The 19,516-nt window shown below is 43.5% G+C and overlaps 1 protein-coding gene across 1 annotated transcript; it reads left to right on the plus strand.

Annotated features, from left to right (window-relative positions):
- Window positions 1-347: 347 nt before the first annotated feature.
- LOC311123309 (bMERB domain-containing protein 1-like) lies at window positions 348-17,548 on the plus strand (the record flags this gene model as incomplete). The annotated part of the gene is made up of 6 exons (XM_084197568.1): window positions 348-435; window positions 8,900-9,020; window positions 12,729-12,802; window positions 15,178-15,292; window positions 16,665-16,750; window positions 17,433-17,548. 6 exons carry the CDS (start codon window positions 348-350, stop codon window positions 17,546-17,548), a joined length of 600 nt encoding a protein of 199 aa, XP_084053694.1.
- Between the last annotated feature and the right edge of the window lie 1,968 nt (window positions 17,549-19,516).

Below are 19,516 nucleotides of genomic sequence, written 5' to 3' on the forward strand. Positions count from 1 at the left end.
AATTATTCTAATAAATAATTTGATGGAAAACTAGTAGAAATGTATAGAAAATGTCGATTTCCAGCTTTGTATTTTAAAAATATTTCAACGCAACCTCGGTGTCGTTTTTCTCCCCTTCTGCGGTTCGCAATGCGCATGCGCGCTGCATCCATCTGTGTACCACACGTCAAGGAATTTGTAAGCTTAAAGAAAGATGCTGAAAGTCTCAGGTCGGTGGTGCCTTCAAATCGGGCGAAACTGATTTATCCTGAAAGGAAAACAGACGCGCTACAGGATTTTTATATAGGTTTTTACACACCTTTCCACAACCCATTAAAGTCATAGTGTATCATACATCGATTCTAGCTATGGAATTGAAGAAATCAATTTCTGATACCGAGCGCTCATTGAAGAGCTACGGCGCTGTATCAGAAACGGAATGGACAAAAGACAAAGGTGAGCGTCATTCATTGCAAAGTAACGTTTTCGCCGGTTATAATGGTTATTGCTCTGTGCAGAATAAAGCATGTGGTTTCAAATAGGGGATGTTGCGTTGCAAAACAACACCCATCAATTTCAATGGGTTCGTGCATCTTTATTGTTTTGTAAATGTCATTCCAATTGCCTAGAAAATAGACTGGATACATCTCCATGCATGTGCTTTGCTTTCAATGTATTTTGGAGGTGCATTTGACCAGTTATTCACTGATAATAACCATAACATTAATATTTGAGAAGATCTTTCTCAGAAGCATATGACATAAACCAGTTTCCATTTACAGTAGCTTACCCACTGTATTAACAGTATATATTACAATAGCACATAGGTGAGGAGCCCCGAAATGTATACATGTATGTAATGCCCTATATCTACTAGCCTATTTCCATAACGCCTAAGAAGCACTGAAATGCTCCCAGCTCTTTGCTTTCAGCTGACTGTACATTCCAAAGTTGTCTGACTGGGTCTTGGACCTAATGGATTGAACTGCACCCCTTCCAGTCGATGGATGCAGCACAGTAGAACAGGCTAGAAGCCTACCTGCTGGGCTGTGAGTGTGTGAGTCAATACCAGCATCACCAGCACTGATACCAGCAAGAAAGATGATATAAACAAACTGGCAAGAGATTTTCATCCTCCTCGTTTTCATCCTTTTTCTATCAGCAAGATAGATATCAATGCATTATGAGAGGTCTTTCGAAAGGAAGACACATTTTTAAGATAAGTGTTTCAATAATGTTGTTTATATGATGTGCCATGGTCATTGTTCTTCATCTATTTGTGATGTTATGGGTAGGCTAGGCTAGTGCCATGAAGCTGTCATCCGAACAGTATGATATACACTACCGGTCAAAAGTTTTAGAACATTCTCTCAACCAGCTTCACCTGGAATGTTTTTCCAACAGTCTTGAAGGAGTTCCCACATATGCTGAGCACTTGTTGGCTGCTTTTCCTTCACTCTGCGGTCCGACTCATCCCAAACCATCTCAATTTGGTTGAGGTCGGCGGATTGTGGAGGCCAGGTCATCTGATACAGCACTCCATCACTCTCCTTCTTGGTCAAATAGCCCTTACACAGCCTGGAGGTGTGTTGGGTCATTGTCCTGTTGAAAAACAAATGATAGTCCCACCAAGCCCAAACCAGATGGGATGGCGTATCGCTGCAGAATGCTGTGGTAGCCATGCTGGTTATGTGTGCCTTGAATTCTAAATAAATCACAGACAGTGTCACCAGCAAAGCACCCCCACACCATAACACCTCCTCCTCCATGCTTTACGGTGGGAAATACACATGTGGAGATCATCCGTTCACCCACACCGCGTCTCACAAAGACACGGGGGTTGGAACCAAAAATCTCCAATTTGGACTCCAGACCAAAGGACAAATTTCCACCGGTCTAATGTCCGTTGCTCGTGTTTGTTGGCCCAAGCAAGTCTCTTCTTCTTATTGGTGTCCTTTAGTAGTGGTTTCTTTGCAGCAATTCGACCATGAAGGCCTGATTCACACAGTCTCCTCTGAACAGTTGATGTTGAGATGTGTCTGTTACTTGAACTCTGTGAAGCATTTATTTGCACTGCAATTTCTGAGGCTGATAACTCTAATGAACTTATCCTCTGTACCAGAGGTAACTCTGGGTCTTCCATTCCTGTGGCGGTCCTCATGAGAGCCAGATTCATCATAGCGCTTGATGGTTTTTGCGACTGCATTTAAAGAAACTTTCAAAGTTCTTGAAATGTTCCGTATTGACTGACCTTCATGTCTTAAAGTAATGATGGACTGTCGTTTCTCTTTGTTTATTTGAGCTGTTCTTGCCATAATATGGACTTGGTCTTTTACCAAATAGGGCTATCTTCTGTATACCCCCCTACCTTGTCACAACACAACTGATTGGCTCAAGCGCATTAAGAAGGAAAGAAATTCCACAAATTAACTTTAAACAAGGCACACCTGTTAATTGAAATGCATTCCAGGTGACTACCTCATTAAGCTGGTTGAGAGAATGCCAAGAGTGTGCAAAGCTGTCATCAAGGCTATTTGAAGAATCTCAAATATAAAATATATTTTGATTTGTTTAACACTTTTTTTGTGTTAAACAAATATATTTCATAGTTTTGATGTCTTCACTATTATTCTACAATGTAGAAAATAGTAAAAAAATAAAGAAAAACCCTTGAATGAGTAGGTGTTCTAAAACTTTTGACCGGTAGTGTATGTCTACTAATACAGAAATAAAGAGGGTCATGGAGGGTAAACAGAGGTCAGAGGTGAGAGGTCAGAGGTCAGGGATGACAGAGTCATAACAAAGAGGTCATATTGTGTGCTTTATGTAACCAGAGATCCACAGCAGAGAATCCTGTCATGAGTCACCCTCACACACCTATGGGGTTCAAGTTCAAGTTCAATATTCACTTGATTTATACTGGTAGGTATGTTTTTCTGTCTATTTCGTGTAGCGCTGTCTGTGTGACATCTGTCCAGGCCTAACTCCAATTATGACTGTTTGTCTGCATTCAGATGCTCATAATGTCTTCCTGTCCTATTTGACCATAACAGCCTGAATCAATCTTTCAACAGAAATCGGCCCGTTGGATCTTGATGGAATAATATATTATTTGTGTCCTCTTCATTAATTCCTTTGAGTTAGAACAGGAGTGAAGAAGAGAGGAGAGTGGGGTGCAGAAAGTCTGAGATGAATTCTTCAGCTCTTGAATATGAATAGAAGAAGGCTGCAGCTATTTTTAGAGATAGACTCTCATTCCCCATTCTCCTTCCCCATCCAGTACACACACACACACACACACACACACACACACACACACACACACACACACACACACACACACACACACACACACACACACACACACACACACACACACACACACACACACACACACACACACACACACACACACACACACACACACACACACACACACACACACACACACACACACACACACACACACACACACACACACACACACACCTATTCACCCCCCTTCCCTGGTTCCTCCTTGTGTGTTCCAACTTTCAACTTCCATCTGTGTTGGGAGTCGCATAGCTGGATACTAAAACACAGTGGGGAACATTATAATTAACGTAGTACTTCTGGGCCCTGTTCATTAGGAGGAAAGCAGACTGAACAGGGAGGGACTACCAGACTTTGCACAATAAGAAAATCTCATTTTCGGTTTCCATTACAAAAAGTTTTAAAACATTTTCCATTGTATGCCCTAATGAACATAACCCTGAAGTGGCTCCTACGCAGATTATATCCACATCACAGATCTGCTTCCCCTCATCAAGCAGACATCTGTGTCCACCCTCCTCCTCCTCCTCCTCCTCCGACTTGTTCTATCAAGGCTCTCATTATGCTGATCAGTTGATTGATAAACAGATGTTCAGGGTATTGATTAGGCAGTTTGTTTTAATGCAATTAGTGTGATTACATTGTGTTAATAACTGGCTTGGCTCTGCCAGTGATGACAGTGAAGCTACGTTGATAGGGGAGCCTGGTATTTCTTCTAATAGTGACTGTGGGGACTGGGGAGGAACAAATGTTGCTGTTACTGTATAGATTTAGAGCTGGATTCAATACGTATCACGGACGATCCGTATTAAAATGTAAAGGTAATTTCCGATTGAGCCAACATATGCTGTGTTTACCACGAACGCGGGAATATTGCCTTTAAATTTCATTGGAGCTATAAGGCGGATATTCCACGATACTTCAGCGATACGGATTGAATCCATCCCTTATTGTTTTGTCTTTGTCTTTTCGATACAGTTCTGTCTGTAGGCCATACTGTGTCTGTTTTCCTGTAGTAGGTTTATCATTATTCTTACTTTGTCTTTCAATGCCATTTTGCCTTCCGTGGTGCCCACACTAGCATACCACGAAGAATGCATGCCCAATACATTGCTTCATACTAATTGGTATGGAGCTGTGGATATTGGAACAGAGCCTCAGTCTTCCATACTTAACATTTGCCATGTAGCCAGGAGTGTAGTTGGAGACCCCCATGAGTAATATCTTCCTCCTCACACTCTCTAATCGTGCTGGTGGCTGAATGTGGACCACTGAGTGTGGGAGTGTGTGCTGACTGAGTATGTACTGCGTTAAGATAACTTCCTTAGCTAAGAGCAGTAGGCAGTTTAGATCCTTTGTGTGTTAGTCATTACAGACCTGGTTCTCTGCCATCATAATGGGCCAGTCAGGACTTTGTGTGGCTCGGTCCTATTGACAGTCAGCAGCAAATTGTGTGTGTGTGTTCGCGTGTGTGCGTGCGTGCGCGTGTGAGTGAGTGTGTGTGTCTTTGTGTGAGGTAGAAAGAGAGGAGAGAGGGGGAGAGAAAGAGGAGAGGGTAAAGAGAGAGGTAGAGAGAGGAGGGGAGAGAGAGAGAGGAAGAGAAAGTGAGAGAGAGAGAGAGAGAGAGAGAGAGAGAGAGAGAGAGAGAGAGAGAGAGAGAGAGAGAGAGAGAGAAAGATAGAGAGAGAGAGAGAGAGAGAGAGAAAGATAGAGAGAGAGAGAAAGATAGAGAGAGCAGTGAGGGGTAGAGGAAGAGAGAGAGAAACCACTTGGTATAAATCCCCCACAGTTTACCACACTGCGTTATAGACTGCAGCTACAACTGTGTTGGTATCAGCAATGTTTTCATGCTGCGGTTACAACAGCAGGGAAAACATCAGGTCGCTACTTTTTATTCAAGGACTCGACGTCAAGCTAAGCATTGAATCTCATCAGCTATGAACAGTCACAGGATGCAATTTCGATTCTTGTTACATTTGTCTTAGACAAAAACAGTCACTCAAATGAATGTCAAAATCTCATCCAGCCAAAGAAAACAATAGAAGGTCACTTTAACTCTACCCACATGTACATATTACCTCAATTACCTCGACAAACCGGTGCCCCCGCACACTGACTCTGTACCGGTACCCCCTGTATACAGCCTCACTACTGTTATTTTATTAATTATTTATTTATTTTATTTGTTATTTACTTATCTATTTTTTACTTAACACTTGTTTTTCTTAAAACTCATTGTTGGTTAAGGTCTTGTAAGTAAGCATTTCACTGTAAGGTGTACACCTGTTGTATTCGGCGGATGTGGCAAATACACATTGATTTGATTTGATTTGAAATGAGGTGACATCGTTTTTTGTTCTTTATTACCAAGATTTGGAACACCACTACTTCCTTTTTGTCGACTGTCTTTAAGAGTCCTCCCTCCACATTAGCACCTTGTAAAGGTTTCTGGATGGATAGCGTTACCAGTAGTTGGTTGAGGAGTCACAGAACAGTCAGTTCACCTCTCTGGCCTCGTAGCCTGTCTGTCTCCATCGGGGAAATCTGTCTGGAAGCAGTACTGTACTGTCTCCCAGCAGTACTGTACAGTACGTCCTTCTAACCCTGAGTGAAATATTTACGTCCTGCCTAGTGGGGGATGGGAGGCTATAGTTTACAATGGATGTCCAAGGTGTGAAATTAGAGGATTGGAAGTTGCCCCCTAAGCCTTGGCCACAGGAAGTTGGTGGCACCTTAATTGGGGACAACGGGCTCGTGGTAATGACTGGAGCAGAATTAGTGGAATGGTAACAAATACATCAAACACATGGTTTCCAGATGTTTGATGCCATTCCAAATTTGCGCCGTTCCGGCCATTATTATGAGCCGTCCTCCCCTCAGCAGCCTCCTGTGACCTATGCACTCTTGCTGACAATGGGAGTGTGATGATTGTTCCGTTACTTGTGCTATTGACTGCAATATGCGTTTATTAATCGCCCCAAGTTTGCTTTTGTGCTGACATAGGCTACACATTGGAGAAGCCTAGGATTATTGTTAGTAGTGTGTTCAGTTGGTTGACATTGGGATTACGATGATCATTCAGTTGCTTATGCTGGCTTCACATGCTCGTGGAAAATGGGAAATGGGAAGTTGTAAGTCTGACATGATTGTGTTGAAGTGCTTTTGAAGTCGGAACAATTATTTAACCAATAAGACTTTAGCTAGCTTGATAAGCTAGATAACATTGCTAATAATAAAGTTACTTAGCTTGTTTAACATTGACAATATGGTGAAACTATCTACATTCTCCATATTGATAAGGTTGTAATTGTCAAAAACAGATGTGTTGTCATCTTTTGTTTGAAAAGGTGAAAGGTCGTGGTGAAACGTCGCAACTCGGGTAACAACATTTTCTCCAAGTTTCCTACTTGTAATTCCTACTTGGAGGGTTATTAAAGTGAAATTTCCCACTCGGAACTACAGTGAGGGAAAAAAGTATTTGATCCCCTGCTGATTTTGTACGTTTGCCCACTGACAAAGAAATGATCAGTCTATAATTTTAATGGTAGGTTTATTTGAACAGTGAGAGACAGAATAACAACAAAATCCAGAAAAACGCATGTCAAAAATGTTATAAATTGATTAGCATTTTAATGAGGGAAATAAGTATTTGACCCCCTCTCAATCAGAAAGATTTCTGGCTCCCAGGTGTCTTTTATACAGGTAACGAGCTGAGATTAGGAGCACACTCTTAAAGGGAGTGCTCCTAATCACAGTTTGTTACCTGTATAAAAGACACCTGTCCACAGAAGCAATCAATCAATCAGATTCCAAACTCTCCACCATGGCCAAGACCAAAGAGCTCTCCAAGGATGTCAGGGACAAGATTGTAGACCTACACAAGGCTGGAATGGGCTACAAGACCATCACCAAGCAGCTTGGTGAGAAGGTGACAACAGTTGGTGCGATTATTCGCAAATGGAAGAAACACAAAAGAACTGTCAATCTCCCTCGCCCTGGGGCTCCATGCAAGATCTCACCTCGTGGAGTTGCAATGATCATGAGAACGGTGAGGAATCAGCCCAGAACTACACGGGAGGATCTTGTCAATGATCTCAAGGCAGCTGGGACCATAGTCACCAAGAAAACAATTGGTAACACACTACGCCGTGAAGGACTGAAAATTATAGACTGATAATTTCTTTGTCAGTGGGCAAACGTACGAAATCAGCAGGGGATCAAATACCTTTTTCCCTCACTGTAGGAGCTCCCGATAACTCTGATAGCACTTGAACACTGCATTAGTGACTAGCAATATGCGTTTATTATTCCCTCAGTTTGCGTTTCTATTGGCTGCACTGTGTTGCTGTGTCCAGTCTTTGATTGCTATTGGTTGAATAGGTGGCTTTGTGAGGTCATTGGCCCCGGTTCAGGGTGGATTAGTCCAATTGGTGAAGAGTTACTCCAGGTCATTGATCTATGTCAGTACCAGTATCGAATTTCCCTCATCTCTTTGGCTTGAGGCCCTTCTCACTGTCTGAGTCCCAAATGGCTCTCTATTCCCTATGTAGTGCACTACTTTTGACCAGGACCAATAGGGCTCTGGTCAAAAGTAGTGCACTATATAGGGAATAGGGTGCCATTTGGGATACAACTACTGCCTTCAAGACCTCTAGCCTTCAGCCCTTCCAAAGCCTCACTAATACTCAGAGTCAATGACTCCTTCGATTATGTCATTTTATGTTCTCGATTCAACGAGCATCACACCAGGGTGCATGAGCCTCTGGCATCGAATTTAAGGTGTCAGCTACTTCTTTCTTAGTCATCAGCCATTTTACCAGAACCTTCTATTCATTTTAGGTGGGTACTGTGAGACAAAATGACACATACCGTTACTATCATCTGGACTTGTCTAGGTTTACCACTTTGACAGCGTGTGACATTTACATTTACATTTACGTCATTTAGCAGACGCTCTTATCCAGAGCGACTTACAAATTAGTGTGAGTGAGTAAGGTTTTTTGCTTTGAAGACAAGACATGAAAAAGACAGCTCAAAAGCAACACCATGCATTTCATTTAGTCAAGAGAGAAATTCCTAGTGTCATTTACATTTCAGATAATTTACTATGCGTATCTTGTCCCTGGACTTACTCGAGCGTCACATTCATAATTAGGACGTTGGATGGAGCAGGGAGTAGTGTTGTATTACTGTAAAATAAAGCTGCCAAACAAGCCTTGGGCATTGTACTGGATAAAGGGAGGACAATAATATGCAAGGCTAGGCAGTAATGCAGAAACACTTGGCAGGACCAAGTCCATTGGGATTCTGCCTTGTGTTATTTATTATATCTTTACTCCATATAACGATTCCATGTACTGTTCTTTAAGTCAGAGGAAGGAGGACATAGGGCTCCTCTTCAGACTCTTTGATGGTGGCAACAATAGAATAGGCCCTTCGGTTCTGAAGTCCAGAAGTTGGTATTGTGTTAGTTTTTTATGAATTATCTATTAAAATATTTAAAACAGAAAGGAAATGACCAGCCTTCTCTCTCTCTCTCTCGATGTGTTAGAATGATGTAACTCACACTAGTGTTAAAACACAAAGTTCCCCCTCTCTCTCTCTCCAGGTCAGTCAGATGTGTCCATGGCAGAGAGCATCATGTCTCCAGATGAGATTGAAGTGGAGATGGCTCGCATCCAGCGTCTCAGGGAGGTGCTGGTGAGGAGGGAGTCTGAACTGCGCTTTATGTGAGTACTGTACAGAGACCATCAACACCACGATAAAATAATTACAAACTGCGGCTTTAATGCGAAGACGTGTTGGATTTTAATCATATAGAAGCTCTTTGGAATAGATAGAATTTCCATTTTCTTCCAAGAGTGGGTCAATGTATTATGTACAGTAAAGAGAGCATGTAGACTTTTGGGCCCCTTAAAAAGAATGACACCCATACAGATAAGCCTAATAAGTTTATACTGTATATCCTGATGATAATGATATTACCCTGATGTAGATGTAATAAAGCCTTATTTCTGACACTGTGAAGAATTAGTTAACTAGATTGTGTTTCTGCTTTAGCATGGAGCAGGCTGGCAATGACATCTATGCTATTACAGTGCCGTCAGAAAGTATTCACACCCCTTGACTCTTTCCACATTTTGTTGTGTTACAGCCTGAATTTAAAATATAGTAAATTTCGATTTTTTTGTCAATCGCCTGCACACAATACCCCCATAATGTCAAATTAAGAAAAAGTGAAAAGCTAAAATGTGTCAATGAGTATTCAGGCCCTTTGTTATGCCAAGCCTGCATACGTTCAGCAGTAAAACAAGTCACATAATAAGTTGCATGGACTCACTCTGTGTGCAATAATAGTGTTTAACATGATTTTTGAATGACTACCTCATCTCTGTACCCCACACATACAATTATCTGTAAGGTCCCTCAGTCGAGCAGTTGAATTTCAAACACAGATTCAACCATAAAGACCAGGGAGGTTTTCAAATGCCTCGCAAAGAATGGCACCTATTGGTAGATGGGTAAAAAATAAAAAAGCAGACATTAAATATCCCTTTGAGCATGGTGAAATTATGAATTACACGTTGGATGGTGTATCAATACACCAAGTGCAGAGATGCCAGAATGGGGGATGATGTGAGGGTGTTTCCGCACTCTCATCAGGATCCTGGCAGCGTTGTTCTGGATGTAGTGGAGCTGCTGGAGACTCCTGCCAGGGATCCTGTTGAAGAGTGTGTTGCAGTAGTCCAGCCTTGAGGAGATAATGGCATGGACGAGCTTCCCTGCGTCAGACTGAGTGAGAGTGGAACGGAGTTTGGCAATGTTCTTGAGGTGATAGAATGACGCTTTACACAGTCGTTGTATGTGGCTGTCAAAGGTCAGGGAGCTTTACACACGGATTGGAAACCGAGGGGGAGAGAGGAGTGTTCTGTCCTGCAATGGTGAGGTGTGTTATTGGTGAGTGCTGGACCTGGAAGTAGGGCCTCAGTTTCGATGCTGTTCAGTTGAAGGAAGTTTTGCTTCATTCATGCCCTTATCTCCTCACGGCAGGTGTTCAGATGGGCACATGCATCAGAGGGACATGGGGAAGCTTTTACATACAGCTGGGTGTCATCAGCATAGCAGGGCAATGAGATTCCATGCCGGCTGATGACACGACCGAGGGGGAGCATGTACAAGACAAACAGGATGGGTCCAAGAACAGATCCTTGTGGGACACTGAAAAACTCATACTCAGTCCTGTCTGAGAGGTAGGAGTGGAACCAGCTCAGAGCTGATCCAGACAGTCCGATGGTGTCCCGGAGGCGTTCCAGGAGGATGGGGTGGTCGACAGTGTGAAACACTGCTCTCATGTACAGGAGGATCAGGAGACAGGGGGAGCCTGCATCAGCCGCCATCAGCAGGTCGTTGGTGACCTTATTGGTCTTATCACGGGGTCAGGTGACCAGGTGATCAGAAGTTGATGCTTGATATTCAGGGAATCTTGGTCCATCATATTGTGTCGCTATTGAGTTCTAAACATTGAGAAAATATACAGTGAGATATTTTTTTGTGTGATGGCAAATACAATCAATAGAAACTGGAAAGAGATCGGTGGGACGTGTGGCTTCATTAGCTTAGATGGCTTCATCAGTGAACAGTGATACCAATACCTCCAGCTATGTGTGATTCAGACACACACACACACACACACACAGTCTGTAGCAGATGGAGTGCAAAGCCTGCTGGAAAGCCCCGTTGGGGTCTAGTGAGTGGGTAAACAACACAAGGCAAATAGGGGATAGTGAGGAGGAGAGAAAAAGATGTTGAGGTTGAGAGACAGGAACAAGTGAGTGGGTGAAAATTACAGGGACAGGGTGTCGAAAGAGCAGAGGGAGAAGAGGCTGAAGAAGAGGAACAGGGGAGACAGAGGGAACTAGAGGAGGAGGAGGAGAGAGATGAAGGGAGGTGGGGATGATAGCAGGGAGAGGGATGGAGGAAGAGGAGGAGGAGAGGGAGATGAAGAAGAGGGACAGGGAGAGAGCAGAGGAGGCAGAGAGGGGGAGGAGAGAGATGAAGGGAGGGAGGGAGGGAGGGAGGTTAAGGAGGAACAGGGAGAGAAACAGGGAGAGGGGGAGGAGGGAGGGAGGGAGGGAGGGAGGGAGGGGCTGAGGAACAGGGAGAAAGAGGGGGAGGAGAGAGAGATGGAGGGAGGAGGCGGGAGAGGTGTTGGGAGCCGGTGGATGAGTCATCAGTCTGTGATTTACAGCAGAGAGACTTAAATCCCTGGTAGCTGTCACAGCGCTGCAGAGAGAGAGAGGGAGGGATGGATGGAGGGAGAGGAGGGGAGGAGAGGAGGAGAGAGATGAATGGGAGGGGGCGGGCGGGGGCAGAGAAGAGCGAGAGGGATGTAGCAATTGAGAGAGGAAAGAGAGAAAGAGTGAAAGATGGAGGGGAGGAGAGATGGAAGGATGGAGGGATGATGGGAAGGAGAGAAAAGAGAGAGAAGGAGAGACGGAGGAAGGGGAGGAGAAGAGAGAGCAGGAGAGACGGAGGAAGGGGAGGAGAAGAGAGAGAAGGAGAGACGGAGGAGAAGAGAGAGAAGGAGAGACGGAGGAGAAGAAAGAGAAGGAGAGACGGAGGAAGGGGAGGAGAAGAGAGAGAAGGAGAGACGGAGGAAGGGGAGGAAAGAGAGAGAAGGAGAGACGGAGGAGAAGAGAGAGAAGGAGAGACGGAGGAGAAGAGAGAGAAGGAGAGACGGAGGAGAAGAGAGAGAAGGAGAGACGGAGGAGAAGAGAGAGAAGGAGAGACGGAGGAAGGGGAGGAGAAGAGAGAAGGAGAGACGGAGGAAGGGGAGGAAAGAGAGAGAAGGAGAGATGGAGGAAGGGGAGGAGAAGAGAGAGAAGGAGAGACGGAGGAAGGGGAGGAGAAGAGAAGGGGATGATATGATAGAGAGGGACCAGTAGGGTCCTCAGGGTGGGTCTTCAGGACCAGAGGCTCTGGTAGAGGAGTGATTCATTCAACGCTTCCCATCTGCCCACACTCATCCCTAAGGGGGGGTGTAACTTTGTCTTTTACTGTAATAGAAAGACGGCTTTATATATTTCCCTCTATAGCTTTTATATGTGGATGTTTGCTTTATCTTTTATGTTTCTGTAAAACACTATTTTTATAAGATATCTGTCAGTATGACTGCACAGTGTTCCTTGTGTTTATTATGTACTGGGCCGCATTGATATATAGTAGGGCATAGATAGAGTGGATAGCGGGCCCCATATCTTTTCAAATTCTATCCCCTTTCACCTAGCTCACAGATCTGAAAGAACTAGATGAATGCAAATTATGTCAATAGGCCTCCAATAGCCAGGTTACTTGGAGGAACCAAAATGGAACAGGGCCATAGAGTCACACTGTGCTTTACCCTTCCTAACTGGAATAAATGTTGTTGTCTTTTCCAGGGCGGACGACATCCAGCTCTGCAAAGACATCATGAGTCTGAAACAGGAGCTGAGGAAGGTGGTAACTGTACCAGGTAACTAACAGCAACAAATACATTCATCACAATCACAACAGTTCCACTGTCCACCACTTTCCTATCCAGTAACAGGCAGAAAAATTGACCAAATATCAGAGGTATATATTTAAGCAATAAGGCCCGAGGAGGTGTGGTATATGGCCAATATACCACGGCTAAGGGCTGTTCTTATGCGCGACGCAACACGGAGTGCCTGGATACAGCCCTTAGCCGTGGTATATTGGCCATATACCACAAACCCCCAAGGTGCCTTATTGCTATTATAAACTGGTTACGGCTGTCAGCCAATCAGCATTCAGGGCTCGAACCACCCAGTTTATATTACCATATATCCATGTAACTAACGGCAACACAGACATCACCTCCACTGGCTGCACTCTCCTGTCATATCATAGCTGGCAACAGAGAGACAAATGTATCATATAACTAGAGCCAACACAGACATCACAAGAAATCCCCTTCACCGCCCTCCCCTGCAACATAACAGAGAGAAATGAGCCGTACTGTCTATCCCTCTAGGAAATAGAACAAGCATATCAGGATTTATCCTCAATGTACCCTTAGCCAAATTGCTTATGCATGCTGTAGAGCACGTGTCAAACTCATTCCACGGAGGGCCGAGTGTCTGCAGGTTTTCACTCCTCCCTTGGACTTGATTGATGAATTAAGGTCACTAATTAGTAAGGAACTCCCCTCACATAGTTGTCTCGGTCTTAATTGAAAGGAAAAAAACAGCAGACACTAGGCCCTCCATGGAATGAGTTGGACACCCCTGCTGTAGTGAGTATAGACCCAGAAATATGGTAGAGGAGAAAAACTGCTACCGTATGCAGCTACCAGCTGCTACATCCCACTTCCTGGTGAGGTGATTTGTGGGTAGGTTCACTGCGGTAAAGTAGCTGCACAATTGATTGTAACTCTCAGGAACATGGGAGAGTTATGAGGTGGGGAGTTTCTTCCCCTCAGGTAGTGTAGAGTAGGCACACACACAGTCATAATGGCCACACACACACACACACAGCTAACCGTAATGGCTATATGAGCCAATGGTCCATTTCCTGGGACTGTGGACAGAAATTATTTCAACGAATACTACTTCATTTATTTGTCCCCCACAAACGATGTTAAGTCTATTTGTGGCCAAGGCTGACAGCAGATTATGGAGTCAAATAGCCACTACAACTTTACAACGTCACAGTCTAGAGTTAGCTGTCTAGCCTGGTCCCAGACAGCACAAACAGATCTGGTACCAGGCTAGTTTCTCCTTATACTTGTGATGACAGAGTGACTGGATCTGTATTAGTGATAATCTGGAATGGCAACAAACAAGAACAATGGAATGAATTGTTAATTAGAGCATACATAAAGCCTACATACTGTACAGATGCCATACTGCTTACATAGAAGCTAAATCCAGTACTTTATGCATGACATTCATTGACATATAGAATGCCATGCACACAAACATTCCAAATCAAATCAAATTCCTCACACCATTATGAGTCATAATATACCATGTATGTATGTTCAGGGAATGGCTGTACGGATCCAGTTCTATCCTGGTGGGAGAGAAAGAGCCGAGACTGCACTCCTCTCCTGCCTGGTGCCTTAGCTTTCCCACCTTCTATTACTACTGTCAACAACACTGCACACTGTTCTCCATCCATTGCAGTGTATATGTGTGTGTGTGTGTCTCAGTCTATCAGAGTGTGAAGGTCAGGGGAATAAAGCCGAAATCCTTCATGAATATACGACTGCTTATGCAAATGGCCCCGTTGGGCTCTGGTCAAAAGTAGTGCCCTATGTAGGGAATAGGGTAACATTTGAGATGCACCCTATTAATATACGACTGCTTATGCAAATTCCCCCATTCAGACAGGACATTGTATCACCGAACAGCATTTGCATATTTTGTCTCCTGATTAGTTCTCATGAATTAAACACGAGGAGGACTATTTAAGAATATAAAGATCTAGGACTCTATTCAATCCACATCGCGGAAGTTCAGCGTTACAGCGTGATTGAAATTTAAAGACAATGTCCCTCTTTAGCGGAGACTGCATTCACGGTATCGCTGCATATGTCGGCTCAATCGGACATTACCTTTACATTTCTATCAATTGAGCTTTACAGATGGAATAGACCCCCTACTGTTTGTGATGTGAATCACTATTTGGTAGCAACTGCTGCCCTCCCAGGAAGTTTCATCTTCCCCTGTAGCTCAGTATCTAACAAATGTTGTATCAGTTGAGAAATGTATTTCATATAAGATACAAATATAATTTTTAGTTTGATATAAAACATACATCTTTAAAATCGAACCCCCTCTCTACCTCCCTCCCTCTATCCCCCTCCCTCTCTCTTTCCTCCAGAGAAAGAGAAGACCAAGAAACAGAGACAGAGGGAGGAGGAGTTGATCCTGAATATCCATAAACTGGTGCAGAAGAGGGATTTCCTAGTGGACGATGCAGAGGTGGAGAGATTAAGGTAGAACTGTGGTCAGAGGGAGGTGGAGGGAGGGAGGTGGAGAGATGAAGGTCTAACTGCCAGACAGTCTAAGGGAGGTGGAGAGGTTAACTGCCAGACAGTCTGAGGGAGGTGGAGAGATGAAGATCTAACTGCCAGACAGTCTGAGGGAGGTGGAGAGATGAAGATCTAACTGCCAGACAGTCTGAGGGAGGTGGAGAGATAAAGATCTAACTGCCAGACAGTCTGAGGGAGGTGGAGATATTAAGGTTAACTGCCAGACAGTCTTAGGGAGGTGGAGATATTAAGGTTAACTGCCAGACAGTCTGAGGGAGGTGGAGAGATGAAGGTCTAACTGCCAGACAGTCTGAGGGAGGTGGAGAGATGAAGGTCTAACTGCCAGACAGTCTTAGGGAGGTGGAGAGATGAAGGTCTAACTGCCAGACAGTCTGAGGGAGGTGGAGAGATGAAGGTCTAACTGCCAGACAGTCTGAGGGAGAGGGAGAGGTTAAGGTTAACTGCCAGACAGTCTGAGGGAGGTGGAGAGGTTAAGGTTAACTGCCAGACAGTCTGAGGGAGGTGGAGAGATGAAGGTCTAACTGCCAGACAGTCTGAGGGAGGTGGAGAGATGAAGGTCTAACTGCCAGACAGTCTTAGGGAGGTGGAGAGATGAAGGTCTAACTGCCAGACAGTCTGAGGGAGGTGGAGAGATGAAGGTCTAACTGCCAGACAGTCTGAGGGAGAGGGAGAGGTTAAGGTTAACTGCCAGACAGTCTGAGGGAGGTGGAGAGGTTAAGGTTAACTGCCAGACAGTCTGAGGGAGGGGGAGAGATTAAGGTTAACTGCCAGACAGTCTGAGGGAGGGGGAGAGATTAAGGTTAACTGCCAGACAGTCTGAGGGAGATGACAAATGACCACAGTTCAACTCCCTATCATCTCCACTTCCTCTTCTGCCTGGGCTGCCTCTTGGTCCCCCTTGGTCTCTCACTTACTCCCCATCCTCTCTGCCTGCTATCTTGGTCCTCCTGTCTTTGACATGGAGATTACTTACAGACAGCAGATCTGGTATGAGATCACAGTGTGTCATTCAGTGAATGTATGGAGTATTTAGGATATTGAGAATTAAAACTGCCACGGACAGATTGCGAGACATTCTTGGAAACAAAGTTATGTGCATGGAGATTTTATGTGCTCTAAATAGTCAATCACTTTATGGAATAGGTGTATGGACACAGGGCTGGAATGTGAGAACTGTTTAGGGGCAATGGCTTTGGTATGTAGGTACTGTAACTGAACGGTATGGTGGTATTCTACAGACTATGTGACGTTTTGTCATTGAGTTAGAGGTGACTGCGTCTGTAACCACTGACTCTAACCCCTATCCTCTCTACAGGGAGCAGGAGGAGGACAAGGAGATGGCTGAGTTCCTGAGACTGAAGCTGATGCCTCTGGAGAAGCTGGCCAGAGAAGCTGCCCAAAGTGAGTATTAGCCTTCATACAAACCACACACTAGTACACAATCAATAGCTCAAGTTTGTTTATGAGTCATATACCCATGATACACAGTGCAATGAAATGCTTACAGGTTCACCCTTTTGACAATGCAACAACATAATCATAGTCACAGAGCGAGTGGCCTTGATGAAAACCCTCAAGTACATATTAAAACCATACATACAGTAAAGATATGTGGATATAATATAAAGCAGATTAGTTCTGTCATGTCCAGAGTCACAGACCATGAGTGACCCTGACTGTCATACAGTTTGATACCATGCACACTGGCTCTGTCACATTAGTTCAAGACAAAGATAAATCGAGTGGCAATAAGGGATAACTGACAAGCCACATAATGGAGTTAGTGTGATAACAGCTGATTCAAATCCTATTAGAATATCGATTAGAGAACTGACTCTTAGTTGTTATGGTGTTGATTTAGTCTAATCAAGCGTGTACCAGGACTTCATTCAAACAGAGGCAAAGATGGGAACCTTAGCGAAATGGTTGTGCCTTTTTCATTTCCATCTAAAACCACAGAGAACGTGTCCAAATGTGCGCCCCTTTATGAGGCTCTGCTGGGAGTGCAGAAAGTAGTGCACTATGTTGAGATTAGGGTGCCTATGACATCTCAGATTTACCCATGCCCTCTCTCTTACCCTAGATCCCCAGAAGCCCAAGAGACAAGTCCCTGATCCTCCGCCAGGCAAGCCATCCATTACCAAGTCCATCACCATCATCAAGGACTGCTGCGGAGCCACCCAGTGTTGTATCATGTAACCATGGTTACAGAGGAGTTGGAGTACACCCTCCCAGTCACACACCACCTTAGTAACAACAACACAGTCACGCTGTACATCTGTCACCTGACCTGGTCACTTGGTGTCATATCACCTATTGTTACATCACTTCCTGTGACCCAGAGAACCCTGGTGCAAAATGGACACCCATATAGAGGTGATGGATGGACAGGCATGGCCACATGTACAGTAATAAATGGAATAACGGAAATGAAATATGTGGCACTATATAATGTTAAAAGGCAATTGGAAATTGAATATATGGGACCTGTACGGTATTGTAAGCAAGCAAGATAAGCTACATTGACATTTAAATACACCAATTTATATTGATTAAGGGACTCATTACATCCCTCTTGAAACGTTCTTCAGAGATCAATAATGACATATTGTTATGATGAGTTTCTCTGGTGTCAAGTAATTCAGGATGCAAGAATATACTTAAACAATTATATGGAGAGTTAATACAAAGTATTTAATAGATACTGTACCGGGTTCGTCTAACAAAAGGCACGTGCTTTGCCTCTTGTCATCCCAACTACTAGACAAAATAAATCTCTCAGTTTATGTACTTCATGTTACACGTTTCTTCAACAACATCTGTTAACCATCAGTGGACACTCCCTTCTTTGATGGTATTACCTTGTACCCCAAGTCAGTATATTATGTCTATCAATCATTCTAAGATAAACCACAGTAACCTCCCTCGACATACTGGAATCCAGACTCTGCGGCACCAAGAGTCACCTATCTAATAAATGTAACCTTGTTCCCACAACACCATGAAAAGACATAACACATATATTCCTCAGATTTACAAGCACAACGTTCCGTAACGAACCAACAACGCATCATACCAGGGTTCTCTGTTCACCAGGAAATGACATCATGACTTAATTGTTATTCACGTTGCCATTTTGATAACGGGTATTTACTGTATGCTTCCATTCCAACCCTTTAACGGAACAACTAGAACACCTTTTCTCAGACTTAGGACTGTATGCTTACCAGGGTGGGGTCAATTCCATTTCAATTCAGTCAATTACTTACCAAATGACCAGATTTTAAAATCAATTGACCCAACCCTGATGCTTGCACTGGAACTGTAGATGATGAAACACTTACTGCAGTACATTTTGATCCCTTTATCATAAAGGTATACTTCCTATATAAACAGTATTACTGAACACACAGTTGCTATGATACCATTTGCATTGGAAAGCTGCAACAATCGCATGATTGAGTTAACTTTGTTTTTCTATTATGTATATTAATGTATCAATAACCAACCAGTATACATGCAATTATGTTGCTAAGGTAAAGTCTGCCTTACAATCGGTCATTCAAATCTTCACCAAAACAGTGGCAGTTATTACCATGGTATTACTACAATGTTATTCATGATTACAATGAAGTATTGATAGGAAAACAATTAGCGTCATACTTCGAGTCTAAGGAATTTCTATTACGAAACATACCTTCGATAAGATTCTGGAAAATAAAGTGTTTGTTGGAATCTAATGTTTGTAGCAGATTAGAGAGTCCCGTTCAACTAAGTGACCCTCTACTTCAGATTCTATCCCTCGGTCACTTCAGATTCTATCCCTCTATCCCCATGCCTCCCTTTGGATAGATCTCTAAAGTATTTACCTTGATTCCTCAAGTCCTCTCCTTGCTTCTGAGGTTGAGAGAAGCAAAGAATTGAGGAAAACACAGAGACCCATCCCTGAACTTTGTTCTGTACTATATTAGTGATGCTTTATGAAGGTCCTAATGTCCAAATTGAACAATATGCATAAATGAGCTGAAACTACCTGTACATATATGTTTAAATAAAAGGCATCTTTCAGGAATTCACTGAGTCATTCATTGGTTTTCCAAGTAATTTAAAAGGGATCGTTCACTTTATTTTTTAAAGTTAGTGACATTGCTAAATTACCAGCTAGCA

The sequence above is a fragment of the Coregonus lavaretus genome, assembly GCF_964263955.1.
Source record: "Coregonus lavaretus genome assembly, contig: HAP1_SCAFFOLD_656, whole genome shotgun sequence".
Classification (NCBI taxonomy): Eukaryota; Metazoa; Chordata; class Actinopteri; order Salmoniformes; family Salmonidae; genus Coregonus; species Coregonus lavaretus.